Below are 17041 nucleotides of genomic sequence, written 5' to 3' on the forward strand. Positions count from 1 at the left end.
GTCACACGCTACATCGCTCAGAAGTCAGCAACACAAGCATGAATTAGATCCACAGGATTAAACGCATATGCGCAAGGTTGAAAAAAATCAAATTAATGCTCCACAAACAACAGGTGCAAGTTATGGAGATGAACATCTGTTAGGCCATAAGTAAAATTCGGCAAACAGAAAATTCCAAAGTGACTCGTATGCATTATATTTAAGTGTCACCATGTGCACAGTATACACAAGATTAGCAAACTTCTATGAAAAATATCTAATAATAATTTTATATGCCTCGAGTTTCCTGGCTGCCTACTGGCTGGGCTCCTGTCTACTCCGACAATAACTCACCTTCCCTCCACAAACCATGACGTCTTCTCGGTTGATGCACCAGTGTGTGTGGGTATGGGAAACGAAATCATTAACAAAACACACATTCGCCTGCGTTCATGGACCAAATAATGTAATGGTCATTTAGTGAAAAAAACAAAAGATGATCACGGTTGTTTGCTTCCGATGGCTTTATTATTTCATGTCGGTGGCGGCAGTGTAGACCCACGTCTACAGCCAGTTTTCCTGATTTGAGTTACACGGGATTTCAGTGGCCTGCTCGGTCGACTGCAGTCTCCTGCCTCCCCATCTGTCTCTGTGCGTGGGTAACTCTGCACGAGGGCTATGGCCGCAAGACCAGAGCAATGCATCCCACACACTATCCGACCAGAACATGAACATATGTAAAATAGCCGCGTACAGGTAAACCTTGCCCAACGCAGCTTTACCTAACGCGTGTTTCGGCTCTTCGCGGTTGAGCTAACGAGGTCTGTTTTCCGAAACACGGGGGTGACGTTTCGGCTCTACGCGGTGAAGATTTTTTTAAAATCTCTGAATCGACAAGTGGTGCCGTGAGAGTGCTGCTGCACCCGTTGGAAGGAGTGAATGAATCGACTGTGAGAGCGACTGATTTACCACGAATGTTTTTTTGTGTGTGTACGTTTCTAGCGCGCTTTTGTGTTATTATGTACCACACACTCAGCGCACACAACGGCACATCGCCAATGTTCACATTGCCGCATGCATCTTGCCGTCAAGTTAAGGACGCCCAGATGGCGAACCATTAACGTTCAAGCGACAATGTCAGGGGCGAGCGTCGGGCGTCAGGGCGGGAAGAGGAAAGGCGACGTGGGGTTTGTGTTGAGGTGACATTAACAACTCAAGTGAGTTTACTTGCACGAGCAATAGAGTGCGACTCAGCATCCCTTAGTGCACTCACAAGGGTGGACATCTTGTCGAGTCAGTTCTACAAAGCGGGAGGGGGTGATCATTTTGGACCTATTATTTGTCGACCGCGGTTTTGCTCAAAACGGCATTTTCCAGGAACGTAACTCCCGCGTTCAGCGAGGTATGTCTGTATTTCGTGTGTTGTCGAATTAGCAAGGACGAGCAGTGGACAATCCGCAGTATATTTAAACGAAGCATATTTATATAATTTTGATCATTGAACATGTTTAATGGCTCTTCATTTGATGTGTCCGGGATTGTTAAACATTAATTATTTTGATTTAAAGTTTTCGTGACTGCAGTAATTCATATTCTTAGCTCTTTCGGTGACGACCGTTTGTGTTATGGTCGAAACGTCGCGATAATTTTAATTGTTTCATATATATTTTATTATTTTATTGTTTCCCTTCAACGTGACTTTACCGAAAGAGCTAAGAATATATTAATTATTGTACATTGCCATTAATCAAACATATGATTAATTTTATATTGTTAACAATCAAACAGAAATTACTTTATATTATAAAAAAAATCTAACATAGGAATTCTAAGTTACATTATTATTTGCAACAATATTTTTCTTTATTCTACAATTATTTGGAATATTTTGTCGATAATTGAGGATACATGAAAAAAGTAATGCAATATATCGTCGGTAATTGAGGATATATTAAATAAGTTAAACTAGTCCTGAATACCTCCAAAACCAAGGTGCTATGCTTCTCACCAGGACTAAAGCAGGAAGTTATTTTTTCCCCAATTACATTCCATAAATAATTATCAAATAGAGCAACTCAAGATCTATAAGTATCTTGGGGTCATCCGTGATTCAAAACTGAATTTTTAAGATCACATTGATTATATTGGTAAAAAGACAAAAAGTAAAATTGGTTTTATGTAACGACACAAGTACTGCTTCCCCGCTATGTTCCGTTTGGAATTGATAAAAGCTACCATACTGCCTCTACTTGATTACTATGACATCGTATATAAATCAGCCCCCAGTACTGTACTGAAGAAGCTTGACTCAATTTATCACTCGGCCTTAAGATTTGCATTGAACTGCCCATATAGAACCCACCACTGTGATCTCTACATTGGGTCAAACTTAACATCTCTCACTGTTCAAATAAACCTACCATTAAAATTATAGACTGATCATTTCTTTGTCAGTGGGCAAACGTACAAAATCAGCAGGGGATCAAATACTTTTTTTCCCTCACTGTATAGCTACAGGGTTTGGTGGTACATGTTGTTTATGTCGTTTATTGTGAAATTTCGGTCACAGTTTCTATGATCACTGTTACATTGCTTTTATGGATTTATTTTGGTGATTTCGAAAACGTTTTTTGGTTTGGCCATGTTTGTTTGTTGTAGTACGGAGTTAAACTGATGGCTTTAATCTAAGTTGTCTTGTGGTTGTTGTTGTTGTTTGACTTGCATCCCACTGGGATTTTTGCACACAGTGTTGGTGTACGGTGCTTTTTCAGGAATATTTTGCTGTTTTTTTCCTGGATTTTCTGTTTGCACAAAGTCACACACAGTCACTTTAAGATGTTTTCTTGTTCATGTTTTTGTTTTTTGTTTGTTACGGTTGCACCCGATTCAAGGCTAAACCAAATAAATGAAACTGAAATGAAACTGAAACGCGTGAAGAATCAAATGTAGCAACGAATCTCGTGCCGTAGAAGAGGTGGGAGTAAGGAGTAGAACAGGCGGACACGGTTTATTAAAAAATACTCAAACTTGTCAATTGCCTTCCTGTTCATGCAATTTTTTCACCGGAATGTTCTTTAAATCCTTGAGAATGTAAAAAAAGTACAAAAACACGTTATCTTGGAGTTTTATCACGTTTAAAAGTACAGGTGCATTGTGGGAAGAATGAGAACGCCAGCTGTCTCTCATTCCTCGTTACAGATCAAAGGGTTCTCTCCTGATATTGACATAATTATTGATGATTTCATGATAATTAATTACTTAGTGACGCAAAGGCCATCGTTGTACTGCACTCCTGTGCGCCCACATCTATCCTCTCCGCCTTCACCGACACGCACTGACCAGCATGGTGAAGTATGGTAATAAAAGACAATCCAATTGCTGACGCACATAAACAACGGCTTCCGATCCACAGCAACTCTGGATCAGTGATAATTATCTGAACCGGTGCTGGGCCTCCCTTGGGTCGACTCAGCCTTTAATGAGCACCTCATGCAGTGTTTAAGGGGCCGTCCATAAATGACGTCACGCACCTGGGGGGAGGGGGGGTCAGACATTTGTGACGATGTGTGACGAGGGGGGGGGGGGTTGAGAAATGTGACGTCACATCAAAATGCGCAACTTTAAATAAATATAGACAACACGTTCTGTTTAATGAAATAGACTTTTTAATAAATGTTTTCTCCTACAACATCAGAGTGCAGCGCCACATTAAATACGCGCTACAATGACAATATATGAAAGCGATTTGATGCATGTTTTATATTTGAGGGGGGGAGGCAGAGCTTTGTGACGTCATATTTTAGGGGGGGGGGTCTGACTTTTTGTGACGCCGTGTGACGAGGGTGGGGGGTCAAAAATCGTCCAAAATCGCGTGACGTCATTTATGGACGGCCCCTAACCACCATCAGCACCGAGAAGACAAAGGCGGTCGGGCGTGGTGCTAGTCCCGGCCACACCACCGCATCTCGCGCACAATGCCAGCCTCAAGAGATGCTCGCTAACGTCACTTGCCCCAACAGTCCGTGCAGGCTACACGGGTGATCTTTGTCTTTGGTGTAATGGGGCGATGGGAGTCTGGGAGTCCGATGAGAGGACCCGTGAAGTGCGAGTCGAGTGCGAGGAGGAGGGGGGAGGAGGAGGGAGGGGGAGGAGGGGGAGGAGGGGGAGGATTGTCCGGATGGGGCTGTTGTGTTTGGATTCGTATGAAGGGGAGATGGGAGAGTTTTTTTTTAATGTCGGGGGTTATTGAGCTTGGGGTTAGAAGGAGAGGTCTGTCGGTGGAGTGGTGGGGGGAGTGGTGGGGGGGTGGTGGGGGAGTGGGGGGGGAGTGGGGGGGGAATGGTGGGGGAGTGGTGAGGGGTGGTGGGGGGGGGGTGGGGGGGAGTTGTGGGGGGATTGTTGAGGATGGGCGGGTCGCGATGCTGGGGGGGAGGGGGGGGCGGTGGTGGTAGTGGTGGGGGGTGGTGGTAGTGGTGGGGGGTGGTGGTAGTGGTGAGGTGTGGTGGTAGTGGTGGGGGGTGGTGGTAGTGGTGGGGGGTGGTGGTAGTGGTGGGGGTTGTGGTAGTGGTGGGTGGTGGGGGGTGGTGGTAGTGGTGGGGGTGGGGGGTGGTGGTAGTGGTGGGGGGTTGTGGTAGTGGTGGGGGGTTGTGGTAGTGGTGGGGGGTGGTGGTAGTGGTGGGGGTGGGGGGTGGTGGTAGTGGTGGGGGGTTGTGGTAGTGGTGGGGGTGGGGGGTGGTGGTAGTGGTGGGGGGTGGTGGTAGTGGTGGGGGGTGGTGGTAGTGGTGTGGTCTGCTGGGGGTGGGGGTGGGTTGGTAGTCGCGGCTGTTCAGAATTCTGGGTGGTTGTGGTGGTGGGGGTAGTTGGGGCTGAGTGGTGGGGTGCTGGGTGGTTACTTGTGGATGTGGTGGTGGTGGGAGGGATGCTGGGTGGTGGTTGTTGTGGGTGGTGGTGGGAGGGATGCTGGGTGGTGGTTGTGGGTGGTGGTGGGAGGGATGCTGGGTGGTGGTTGTTGTGGGTGGTGGTGGTGGTGGTGGGAGGGATGCTGGGTGGTGGTTGTGGGTGGTGTTGGGAGGGATGGAGTTGTGAGGGAGTTTGAGACAGGAAACCGCGAAACGCCCTCGCCACACATTCGGAGTGAGCGGCTGCGTGGGATCGAGGAGGCTCCGCGCTCGCTCGCCCTCACCACGACCAGCAGTGAGTTCACTCCCTCACCACGGGCTCCCTCCCTCACCACGACCAGCAGTGAGTTCACTCCCTCACCACGGGCTCCCTTCCTCACCACGAGCAGCAGTGAGCTCCCTCCCTCACCACGACCAGCAGCAGCAGCAGGAGCGAGCTCCACGCATTCCCCCCAGGCTGGTAAGCAGCACGTGGTGGCGCGGATGGAGTTTTCGATTTGTGGCAACCCCAGTAGGCACTATGCTTGCAGCCCCGTGCTGTGCACATGATGATGATTATTATTATTATTGGCGCACCGAACCGGTTGTTGGCAATCCACGAGTGCGCCGGTTCGATTCGATCTCCAGGGGCGGCGGTTGAAACAATGGTCAAGTTAAATTTCGATTTAAAGCTTTCGTGACTGCAGGGATTCATCTTCTGGGTTCTTTCGGTAAAGTCACCTGAGGAAGGCTACTTGTGTCGTGGCCGAAACGTCGTGAGAATTGTATCATTATGTTATTAGTATTTGTATTATGTTATCTAAATTCTACGTGATTTTACCGAAAGAACCCAGAAAATGGTCAAGTTTTATTTTATTTTGTTAACTTCCAAACCTCGAAACTCCGTCCAGCCAGGGACCAGCGCCCATGTCCAGGGCAGGGTCAGTATCCAGGTGGGTACGTTGTGGTGTGGCGGGGTAGAAGTGTGTGGTGCTCCCATCTCTATCCGCTGTGGTGAGCGTGTAAAGAGTCGGCCGAGGTAACGCTCTGATTTAGTGTGCAGATCTGTAAAGGTGCATTGAAAAATGTTGATACTCCAACTGATGCTCCTGCTGTTGTGGAGTGAATCATGCAGCCAGCTATGGCTGCAGGGTTTTTTTGGTGGTACATGTTGTTTATGTCGTTTATTGTGAAATTTCGGTCACAGTTTTTATGATCACTGTTACATTGCTTTTATGGATTTATGTTGGTGATTTCGAAAACGTTTTTTTGGTTTGGCCATGTTTGTTTGTTGTCGTACGGAGTTAGACTGATGGCCTTAATCTAAGTTGTCTTGTGGTTGTTGTTGTTGTTGTTGTTTGACTTGCATCCCACTGGGATTTTTGCACACAGTGTTGGTGTACACGGTGCCTTTTCTGGAAGATTTTGCTGTTTTTGTTTCCTGGATTTTTCTGTTTGCGCATCAGTCACATAGTCACTTTAAGATGTTCTCTTGTTCATGTTTTTTGTTTGTTGCGGTTGCACCCGAGTCGAGAGCCGAATGGCTCACAGGGCTACACCAAATAAATGAAACCGAAAACAAAACTGAGATGGACGAAGTCTCCTGTGCAGTCCGTTACGCCGGCAGCGGTGCGAGTGGGCAATTGCAGGGCTGCGCCTGGCACGCTCCTGGGTGCCAATGTCACGACTGGGGCATTCGTGCGTGGCTCGTGTGGATTCTTATAACATGAACCTCTGGCCTGTCTTGTGTGTTCTGAAGAAGGGCCGTTGTCCGAAACGTCGCCTCGGTTAGTGTTACTGACGAATGTGAGCGTTGTTGCAATGTTGTGATGCGCAGTGATTGTCCCATACAAGTTGAAGCATCACGTTTGTGCACATGGCTCTTAAATCAGCACTAACATAGTATATACATTTTTAAGTGTATTTTTGCTTAACCAGGTGAGATCTTTCCATTCTAAAATAATCGTTGAGAGTGTAGAACACGTGGACTAACTCATGTATGCACACGACGTTTTGAGAAGGCATTGTAATATGTTGATTTCAGTAAGATGAGTATGTGGAGATGATTAGTAGTATGTGGAGATGATTAGTAGTATGTGAAGATGATTAGTAGTATGTGAAGATGATTAGTAGTATGTGGAGATGATTAGTAGTATGTGGAGATGATTAGTAGTGTGTGGAGATGATTAGTATGTGGAGATGATTAGTAGTATGTGGAGATGATTGGTAGTATGTGGAGATGATTGGTAGTGTGTGGAGATGATTAGTATATGGAGATGATTAGTAGTATGTGGAGATGATTAGTAGTATGTGGAGATGATTAGTAGTATGTGGAGATGATTAGTAGTATGTGGAGATGATTAGTAGTATGTGGAGATGATTAGTAGTATGTGGAGATGCTTAGTAGTGTGTGAAGATGATTAGTAGTGTGTGGAGATGATTAGTAGTGTGTGGAGATGATGAGTAGTGTGTGGAGATGATTAGTAGTATGTGAAGATGATGAGTAGTATGTGGAGATGATTAATAGTGTGTGGAGATGATTAGTAGTGTGTGGAGATGATTAGTAGTGTGTGGAGATGATTAGTAGTGTGTGGAGATGATTAGTAGTATGCGGAGATGATTAGTAGTATGCGGAGATGATTAGTAGTATGCGGAGATGATTAGTAGTATGCGGAGATGATTAGTAGTATGCGGAGATGATTAGTAGTATGCGGAGATGATTAGTAGTATGCGGAGATGATTAGTAGTATGCGGAGATGATTAGTAGTATGCGGAGATGATTAGTAGTATGTGGAGATGATTAGTAGTATGTGGAGATGATTAGTAGTATGCGGAGATGATTAGTAGTATGTGGAGATGATTAGTAGTGTGTGGAGATGATTAGCAGTACGTGGAGATGATTAGTAGTGTGGAGATGATTAGTAGTGTGTGGAGATGATTAGTAGTGTGTGGAGATGATTAGTAGTGTGTGGAGATGATTAGTAGTGTGTGGGGATGATTAGTAGTGTGTGGGGATGATTCGTATGTGGAGATGATTAGTAGTATGCGGAGATGATTAGTAGTATGTGGAGATGATTAGTAGTATGTGGAGATGATTAGTAGTATGCGGAGATGATTAGTAGTATGTGGAGATGATTAGTAGTATGTGGAGATGATTAGTAGTATGTGGAGATGATTAGCAGTACGTGGAGATGATTAGCAGTACGTGGAGATGATTAGTAGTGTGGAGATGATTAGTAGTGTGGAGATGACTAGTAGTGTGTGGAGATGATTAGTAGTGTGTGGAGATGATTAGTAGTGTGTGGAGATGATTAGTAGTGTGTGGAGATGATTAGTAGTGTGTGGGGATGATTCGTATGTGGAGATGATTAGTAGTATGCGGAGATGATTAGTAGTATGTGGAGATGATTAGTAGTATGTGGAGATGATTAGTAGTATGTGGAGATGATTAGCAGTACGTGGAGATGATTAGTAGTATGTGGAGATGATTAGTAGTATGTGGAGATGATTGGTAGTGTGTGGGGATGATTCGTATTTGGAGATGATTAGTAGTGTGTGGAGATGATTAGTAGTGTGTGGAGATGATTAGTAGTATGTGGAGATGATTGGTAGTGTGTGGGGATGATTCGTATTTGGAGATGAGGCTTCGATGTCAGCCCATCATTGAGTTGGTGAAAAATATAGTGCTCCATTAAAGAGAGCGCGTGTGATAAGGGTGCCGATATATATTTAGTGTCCAATTACAAAGAAAAGTGGACAGTCTGTTTTTCTCGTGTGTCCCACTTCATAGTGGGCATTGCATTGCTCCATTAGACCAGAGGGCACGAGACACAAACAAAGTTTGTGTATTACATTCATATAGCCCTATTGTCGATTCACTGCTGAATGAAGGCCTCCCCCACGCCTGGGTTGTTTGGCCATACTTCACCACGCTGGTCAGTGCGGGTTGGTGAATGGGGGCACCCAGGACTGACTGAGCTCAATAATTCGCCAATGATCTTAGCCGTGGCTTGGAATGGAACTCGGGTTTATAACTTGGTGTGTCCAACCACTGCATCACTGATCCCTACAAAACTATCGTGTTTAGTAGGGCCCTATAATCAGGCACTCGAGGCAGACCCAATGCTTATCATATAATGTCCCTTTAGATCGAGGCAGTCACATTATATTGCTCCATTAAACAAGAGAGTGGTGAACACTACATATAGGGGAACCAGCGTGCACAGTGCCCTATAATTTGTCAATCGAGGTGGACACTACGTATGCAGTATACGGTTCCCCATTCAATGGAGGTGAACGCGTCCAGGATACCTGTTGCGTGAACCTCGCACGGCGTCTGTTGATGAATCCCTCCCGTTGACTTTGCTGCTTGGCTTGCGCTTTATTATCGTTTACGTTGTTCGCTTTCAAGAGCTGCGTCCGTGCACGGAGGAGAGACGACGCGCTCTGAGATGGAGGCAGTGGAGGCACCGGGATCCACAGCTGTAGCAGCAGCAGCAGCTGTGGCTGTGGCTGTCCTCCCACCACCCGTGGAGCAGGACAGCAAGGAGGAAGAGGTGAGCTTCCTCTGCGCACCCCCAGCCTATTGTGTGCTGCGCTTCGAGCGGGTTCCGCTCCGTGCGCGCTCTTGGCTCGGTATTCCCAGGTCATTTGGTGAGGTTTTTTTTTGTTGTATAAGCAAAGGGCTGCATTTTTTTTTTTTGGGGGGGGGGGGTGGTCAGTGGACTGATAGACAAGTTCAACTTAGTGGCACGGCAAACTACATAATTTAACACGTGTATGCTTTTGGGTCTGATCGTTTAGTATGAAAGCTACATCATGGGTGGCATAATAGACGTCGCTGCTCAGCTAAGCGAGTGGTGAGTACGCAGGCATAGTATCGGTCAGAATGATAATTATACCATAACAGTACTAATACATTTTATAGCTCTTTGTCAATCTACTGTTGGACGAAGGCCCTCTCCCACGCCATGTCGTGGTTGATAATACTTCACCACGTTGGTCTGTGCAGGTTGGTAAAGGGATGGAGGCCACCCAGAACTGGTTAAGATATCACCCGTCACTGGCGTTGGCCATGGCTGGGAATTGAACCCACGTGACATGGGTTCATAGTGCAGCGCACTAACCACTGTGCCACTGCTCCACCGAGTACGAATGTACTGCTGTCCTTCATAGCAAACAATGATTGCCAATTCAGTTTAATCTCCATTGACTCTAACAGTCCCATTATTATTTCAACTGCGATTTATTTCATGAGGCTTACCGAAGCACCAACAATTAAAATGCTGTCCGTCATTCACCCGAAGCCTGGCAATTTTCACAGTCTCACAGCGACATAAATATAGACATTGCTTAAAATATTCTAAATTGCTCATTCACTGCAGTTGGTAATCAGTGGAATCAAGAAGGAGGTTGTGCCTCTACGGTGTAATTAACTAGGCCTTGATTTATATTGTGCCTAAAAATAATCCTCAAGGCAGTGTTGACTGTCAGATTGCTTTCCAATAACAAAGAAATAATCATCGGCCAGCTCAATGAAGGCCTTTCCAAACCACTTCCATTTCTCGCAATCCTGCGATGCAACAATCAACCCCCCAGCACCTACACACGAACTTATTTTATCGCTCCATCGCCTTCGTGAACATCATCAGACGCGTCCCATTCCTTGGCAGCCACTTCACAGCAATAGACAACTACGCTGCTGCTCCTGACTCCGTTATCTGGGCTCGAGCACCTGAATGTGACATTTCAGTTGTTGCTCTGCATCTGCATCAGCAGCCACACGAGAGAAGAAGAAAATTGCATTATAATTCTTGACCATCGTCCATTGTTCCTTCTTGCATTGCGTCCTGCCTAAGCCCACTTAATTTTTTATCACACTTTTAATGTCATTAATCCGCGTGCAATTCTTAATCCGCGTATTCATTCCTCCTCCTCCTCCTCCTCGCGATGTCATTCCAAGCGAGCATCTCTTCGTGCCACTTTTTTGTGCACTCTCTTTCAGTTTTTAGTAAAAAAAAAAATTGTGAAACGAATGACCATGTTTCTGAACCATGTCATGACAGCAATATATATATTTTCTTAATAATGCAAGCGAAAGAATGCACGTGAATATAAATCATCCATAGGCATGTTTTGTTCAACAGCCGCACACATGTTGTGCCTGAGTTCCCACTGCATCAGGAAGCTTTCAGAGAGACCAAAAAAAACCCAAATGATTTTTCCCCCCCCCCCCCCCTCCTCTCTCTGCACTTCATTGTGAGCTTCTGGTGACGCCACGAGGCACGCATGGATAAATGCGTGACTCATGGTAATTATGGCGTGGGCCCGTACAGTGCGTGCACGCAGTCATTGGCAGCGATGTGGATAAGCACCCAACTCTACGGATTTGGAGCCGTGTCTCCCGTGTCTCGACATGGTGGATGGTGACTGATGTGAGGCAATCCAGAGATAATGGCGAATGTCTGGCCCATCAACAACGCCTGTGCAACATAGCTTAGAGATTGTATGCCCATCAAAGCGGTGCTGGGTTTTTTTTTAACTTATAAATGAAAATGAGGTGTATAAACATGAAGGATGTTCTCTGGATATCTCATAATGTATACCAGATCCCCTCAATCCAACAGAGTAAAACTTGTGTTGCTGTTACTACATCTATAGACTCAGATGTGTTTTCGTTTGTAGACGTATTGATCGGTCGTGATGTCGAACGTTTCGCTCTACGTGATGGGAGCTTCTTCGGGAACTTCTTTAGCACGATGTCTGATGTTTTGCTCGTTGGACAATTGGGGAGCGTTTGGGAAAATAGGTTCGTGGAGAAGCTCCCAGAGCGAAACGTCGGGCGTCATGCCGAACATCACGTGATACTACAACTCTGAAAACACCTCGGAGAGCAAAGCAACGCAGTTGTAATTCAGACGGATTATAACGGATTAGTCTCATCCACAATGTCGTCTTAAGTTTCTCTGTTTATTTATATGAGCAACATTGTTCGTGTCTATTAACATTGCAGACAGCTGTTTGCAGACGGCTGTTTGTGTGTTGTCTGTTATTGTAAATATTACCCTGAGCGTCGTGATGGGTATTTTAATGCAATCAAGACCACTGCATCCTCTACAGCAGAAAGACAGTGCCTCACCAGTGTGTTGTGAATGTGGTTTTGATTTAGAATTACAATACAACATAGCATTTTCTATGGAATATTCATTTTAGTGTTCACAAACAGCACAGAGATGTGTGCAGCAGCCGGACTGCTGTACTACGTTGGGAGTTGTTTGACCATACTTCACCATCCTGGTCAGTGAGAGTTGTTTGACCATACTTCACCATGCGGGTCAGTGGGAGTTGTTTGACCATACTTCACCATGCCGGTCTTAGGGGTTGTTTGACCATACTTCACCATGCCGGTCTTAGGGGTTGTTTGACCATACTTCACCATGCCGGTCTTAGGGGTTGTTTGACCATACTTCACCATGCCGGTCTTAGGGGTTGTTTGACCATACTTCACCATGCTGGTCAGTGGGGGTTGTTTGACCATACTTCACCATGCCGGTCTTAGGGGTTGTTTGACCATACTTCACCATGCCGGTCTTAGGGGTTGTTTGACCATACTTCACCATCCTGGTCAGTGGGAGTTGTTTGACCATACTTCACCATGCCGGTCAGTGGGGGTTGTTTGACCATACTTCACCACGCTGGTCAGTGGGGTTTGTTTGACCATACTTCACCATGCCGGTCAGTTGGAGTTGTTTGACCATACTTCACCATCCTGGTCAGTGGGAGTTGTTTGACCATACTTCACCATGCCGGTCAGTGGGAGTTGTTTGACCATGCTGGTCAGTGGGTGCTGTTTGACCATACTTCACCATCCTGGTCAGTGGGGGTTGTTTGACCATGCTGGTCAGTGGGGGTTGTTTGACCATACTTCCCCATCCTGGTCAGTGCTACGTATACGGCAAGGTACTTCCTAGATCATCATCGGCAGTTATGGTGAGTCCACTGCTGGATGAAGGCCTAGCCAAGCCATCTCTCATGGTCCTGCAATGTAAACATCCACCTACCAGCACCTGCAGGCCACGAGCTGACTACATCGCTCCACTTCACAAATGACAATCTAAATCTGTGGTAGTTGCATGAGCTACCTTAAACAGTACATAAACTAACGTAAATGTGTGAATACATATGAGGCAAACGTGTCTGCTGTGGAATGCCTTGTTCACACCACTGCTGGTGGTTGCTCCTCCATAGGAGGGGGCTCTGGAGCAGAGGTCCCTAACCTGTGGGTCGCGGATGCCCGGTGGTCTGCGGGAAAGGAATACAAAAATAACAAATCGCAAATAACGTCACCCTCACCATGGAAATGTAACGATTTCAAACAGCGTGTGGTGGTTTGCAAAATGTTTGGAGGTTGAAAAGGGGTCCGCGCTACCGAGAAGGCTGGGAACCGCTGCTCTCGAGGATACGTTGTCCTGCTGCCCCATGCTGGACACACATCTTGGAAGAGGTGGCAGCGACCCGCAAGTTTTATATATATTAAATTAAATGCATTGTTTCTAGGCAGCTGATGTTTGTGACGGCATATTAACTCATTGCTATCACACACACACACACCTGTGAGGTCCGCTCCAAATCTTGCATACAAATCCATCTCATGAATATGGAATTAAGCGAATGCAGAGGTGGCTTGTAGGCCTCGGGTTACGTGTCAGGGAAGTGAGCCAGCACCCTCAATCGTCCGAGTTCGCACTGGGGACAAAGCAATAGCCGTACATCGCTTTCCCTGCCGTGGAAGGGTTCTCGTAAGTCGGTCAGCCCGGTTGCCATTTGATGCACAATTTCCCAAGGGATGTTAATTCGTGCTTGATTTAGCCAAAAGATTCAGCACACAACGTGGTGCACAAGTTTGTTGGAATTATGGGAAAATTGTTGCGATTAGATAGTGGGAAAAGCTGTTTAGTTTTAAGTCCCAGAATGTTTTAGTTGTGTAAAGTGGTTGCATACTGCAGCCGGCAAACATAACTGTTGGCAAAACTTTAAATAAACTTAATATATACTTAAGAATATAATAACAAACTCACGGTGGATGTGTGTTGGAGTGCAAATAGCTGTAATGTAATTTTACCCAGCCAAGCGAAATGAACATTTGCTCAGAGTTCAATATTTTCTTACGTTAATAAATAAATAGCACTTAAATGAACACGAAAAAAAATTAAGTAAGTTCCATACATTTTCTCTCATTCAAAAAAGGGAGAGATATCTTAATCTCAGTGTGCATACATCAGCACATGTCTGGGAAAAAATACTCGCGTACAACAGGAGGTGCATGATTAATAGGCGTTCTTGTTCATGTTGACATGGTCAAATAGTCCTGGTCCATTCCTGTGCCATTTATACAACTCTAAAATGTTGCCTCTTTGTGGGAGGAACTGATGTTGTCTATTAATACAAATTAACTTGTCCAATGCCTCATATTTCACATTTAAAGTGTTACTTTTCTGCGACAGTTTACATGTCATTACGTCAAAGAAGAACGTGGATTTCATGTCCAACATAAACTTATTTTGCACTGTATTCCTGGAATAAAACATTTAGATGGAATCACATGATTTCTTTATACCCAGGAATGCTTCACGGAGTCTCAAAACTTTAATGCAAGTCCTGCTCTGGGTTTTTTTTTTAAGTACAGTAACTTTAATTTCACTGCACTGAGAGACCAAAAGAGGAACACATTGGTGAGAGAACGCAGTCCGTTTTATAATTTAAAAATGTTAAGACAAGTAAATGGGCTTTCAGCAGGATGCTTAGCAAGAAGGGATGATGGCTAATGGTCAAGAATAGTGACGGAGTGGTAGCCAAGGAACGGAATGGATCCGTGCGGACAGGCACTACGGAGATGGAGTGATTAAATCAGGCGCTCGATTGTTACAGCGCAGAACAGTGAGAGGTGGTGACGGCTTGGGGCGGCATTCACGCAGCAGTAGATTGATCTTGGCTGATGGTGGTGATGATGAACTTTTAGTATGTGAGAGGAACGCGGAGTTCAAGGAGAAAACCCCCGTACATTTGAAGAGATAACACTCCCAGAAAAGTTTCCGCGTGCTTTGGACACAAGGGCTTGTGAGATGGCTATCGATGGGTAGTCCAGAAATGGGTTTCATGACCCCATCAGTGCGGGCCTTTGAGTTGTATCCCTTCATGTGGGTGGGTTTTCTCTTGAGAACTCGAGTTGCTTTCCCACATACCAAACAATACTTACAAGCAATTAGTTAAACATTCGAAGGCATATTTGTCCTGAGATAATATTGGGACTCGGTGAGGCTTTCCTGGGTAAATAACTTCCATTATCATTACTACATCATTCTTATTAATGCTTTCCAACTAAGTTGAAAATGTAAACGCATAAATCTCCCTATATCCCTCTCTCTGTAACAAAGGGGTCACAATAACTGTTGTAAAGATGATCCATTTATAAATACAATTTCAGTATAAAGTTGTGTTGCTATTTGGGACTCACCCTTTAGAAAATCGACCAAATTCACCAAAGGATTGCCCCAAAACTTAGTGATTCAAAAAATCTGTGACAATGGACATGGTCTTTGGGTCAATGCAATGACATCAGTCGCATCCCCACAACATCATTAGGCATGACGTCATCTGGTTGTGCGGTTTAGTAGGTAACGTCATAACAGATCATTAAGTTAATGCCTCCCAGGAAAAACGCATGTCAGAAAGCGTTACAGAATCCATGCAATATGCATGTTTTTTTTAACCTTGTTATTGTTATAGTAAATGTTTTTTTACCTTGTTATTGTTACAGTAAATGTTTTTTTGTTGCTATTGTGGACCATTGTGTCATCTGCAATGGTTTTATTTTGTCATGAGCACAAAATGGTTTTTTCACACTTTGCAATAAATAATAATAGCAATGAAATCATATATCATGCAGTGCAGAATTTCCAGCTGTGAGAAACAGTTTTCCAGCGCTCATTCTCCCTCATAACAGGATAATCCTGACCGTGGGATCTGAGTGGGCACAACTTCACGCTCGAATCTCGCTGGGCTCCTGCTTGATGGACTTGTACCCTAATCGAAAAATAACCTGGAATGCACCCGACCTTGTCAGGTCCTCAAGCCAAGCAGCGTCGAGCTGCTGCCCAACCACGCGGCCCTGCAAACCGCCTGTGCACGGTAGTCACTGTGCAAGCACTCTCCAGTCTCTGTGCCGCTTGGCTTCAGGACTTTGCACGGTAGTCACTGTGCAAGCACTCTCCAGTCTCTGTGCCGCTTGGCTTCAGGACCTTGCATGGTAGTCACCGTGCAAGCACTCTCCAGTCTCTGTGCCGCTTGGCTTCAGGACCTTGCACGGTAGTCACCGTGCACAGACGGCTTGCAGGGCAGCATGGTTGGGCAGCAGAGGGCAATGCAGACAGGCGAATTGTTGATCTGCAATTCTATGCTCTACGCCTTCACCAACAATCCACACTGACCAGCGTGGTGAAGTATGGTCAAATACCCCCCGTGACCTGCATGGGTGGTATGGAGGCCCTCATCCAGCAGTCCGTTGACAGAACGGCCGCACGTATATGCGCCATATTCATTGTCCATGCTTGACGTGGCTAATTGGCACGATTGAAGACCTTATGCAAAGCTATTCATAAAATCAATTCGCTATGCTTGGGGAGTGACTCAACCGTCAACATAAATCGAGGGAAAGGCAGGCGGCACCGACTCCTGAGCCTCGCCACACGGGGGTTAGACGTTCGCGCGTTCCAGCGCGTGAACGATGCACCGAAACAAACGGGCACACCAGACTTGAGCCCCGCGTGAAGGCATTTGTTGAACATTATTCTCAGCGATGCCTCATCTGAGACAAACCCCAAAAAAATGTTGCTGGGAAAATGGCGTGCTTGCAAAGTTAACGATGAGCAGGGCACGGGCCGTTGGTCAACTACCAGCGCCACGCGTGAGAGAACCACGAGGTAGGTGATCCTACCGACGTATTTTTACTCCGTGACTATACTATGGGTATGCGAAGCTCACAGCACAGTTGGGGGGCGGGGGGGGGGGGAGTGTGGTGGAGTATTGATGACAGCCTCTAACCCAAACAATTCAGTTTCGCAACTGGTTACCTAATATCAATTCAATTTGTTGCCATGAATTTTTCCAATTCCACAAAGCAAGCCGTT

At 45.6% G+C, this 17041-nt stretch overlaps 1 protein-coding gene across 3 annotated transcripts in view; it reads left to right on the top strand.

The window, feature by feature from the left end:
- Positions 1–5049: 5049 nt before the first annotated feature.
- Positions 5050–17041, top strand: part of LOC116947378 (uncharacterized) — a 40550-nt gene continuing 28558 nt past the window's right edge. Inside the window, exons 1-2 of one of the 3 annotated variants that reach the window (XM_032963038.2) lie at positions 5050–5172; positions 9268–9412. In XM_032963038.2, coding sequence (XP_032818929.1) covers positions 9308–9412 — 105 coding nt within the window. In that variant the 5' untranslated portion in view covers positions 5050–5172; positions 9268–9307. Of the gene's footprint in view, positions 5338–5358; positions 5810–9267; positions 9413–17041 lie in introns of those variants that run through there. The other 2 variants (XM_032963037.2, XM_032963036.2) reach the window with 2 other exon arrangements.

Source organism: Petromyzon marinus, chromosome 29, assembly GCF_048934315.1.
Source record: "Petromyzon marinus isolate PM22_M1 ecotype Great Lakes invasive population chromosome 29, UKy_Petmar_22M1.pri1.0, whole genome shotgun sequence".
NCBI classification, from domain to species: domain Eukaryota; kingdom Metazoa; phylum Chordata; class Hyperoartia; order Petromyzontiformes; family Petromyzontidae; genus Petromyzon; species Petromyzon marinus.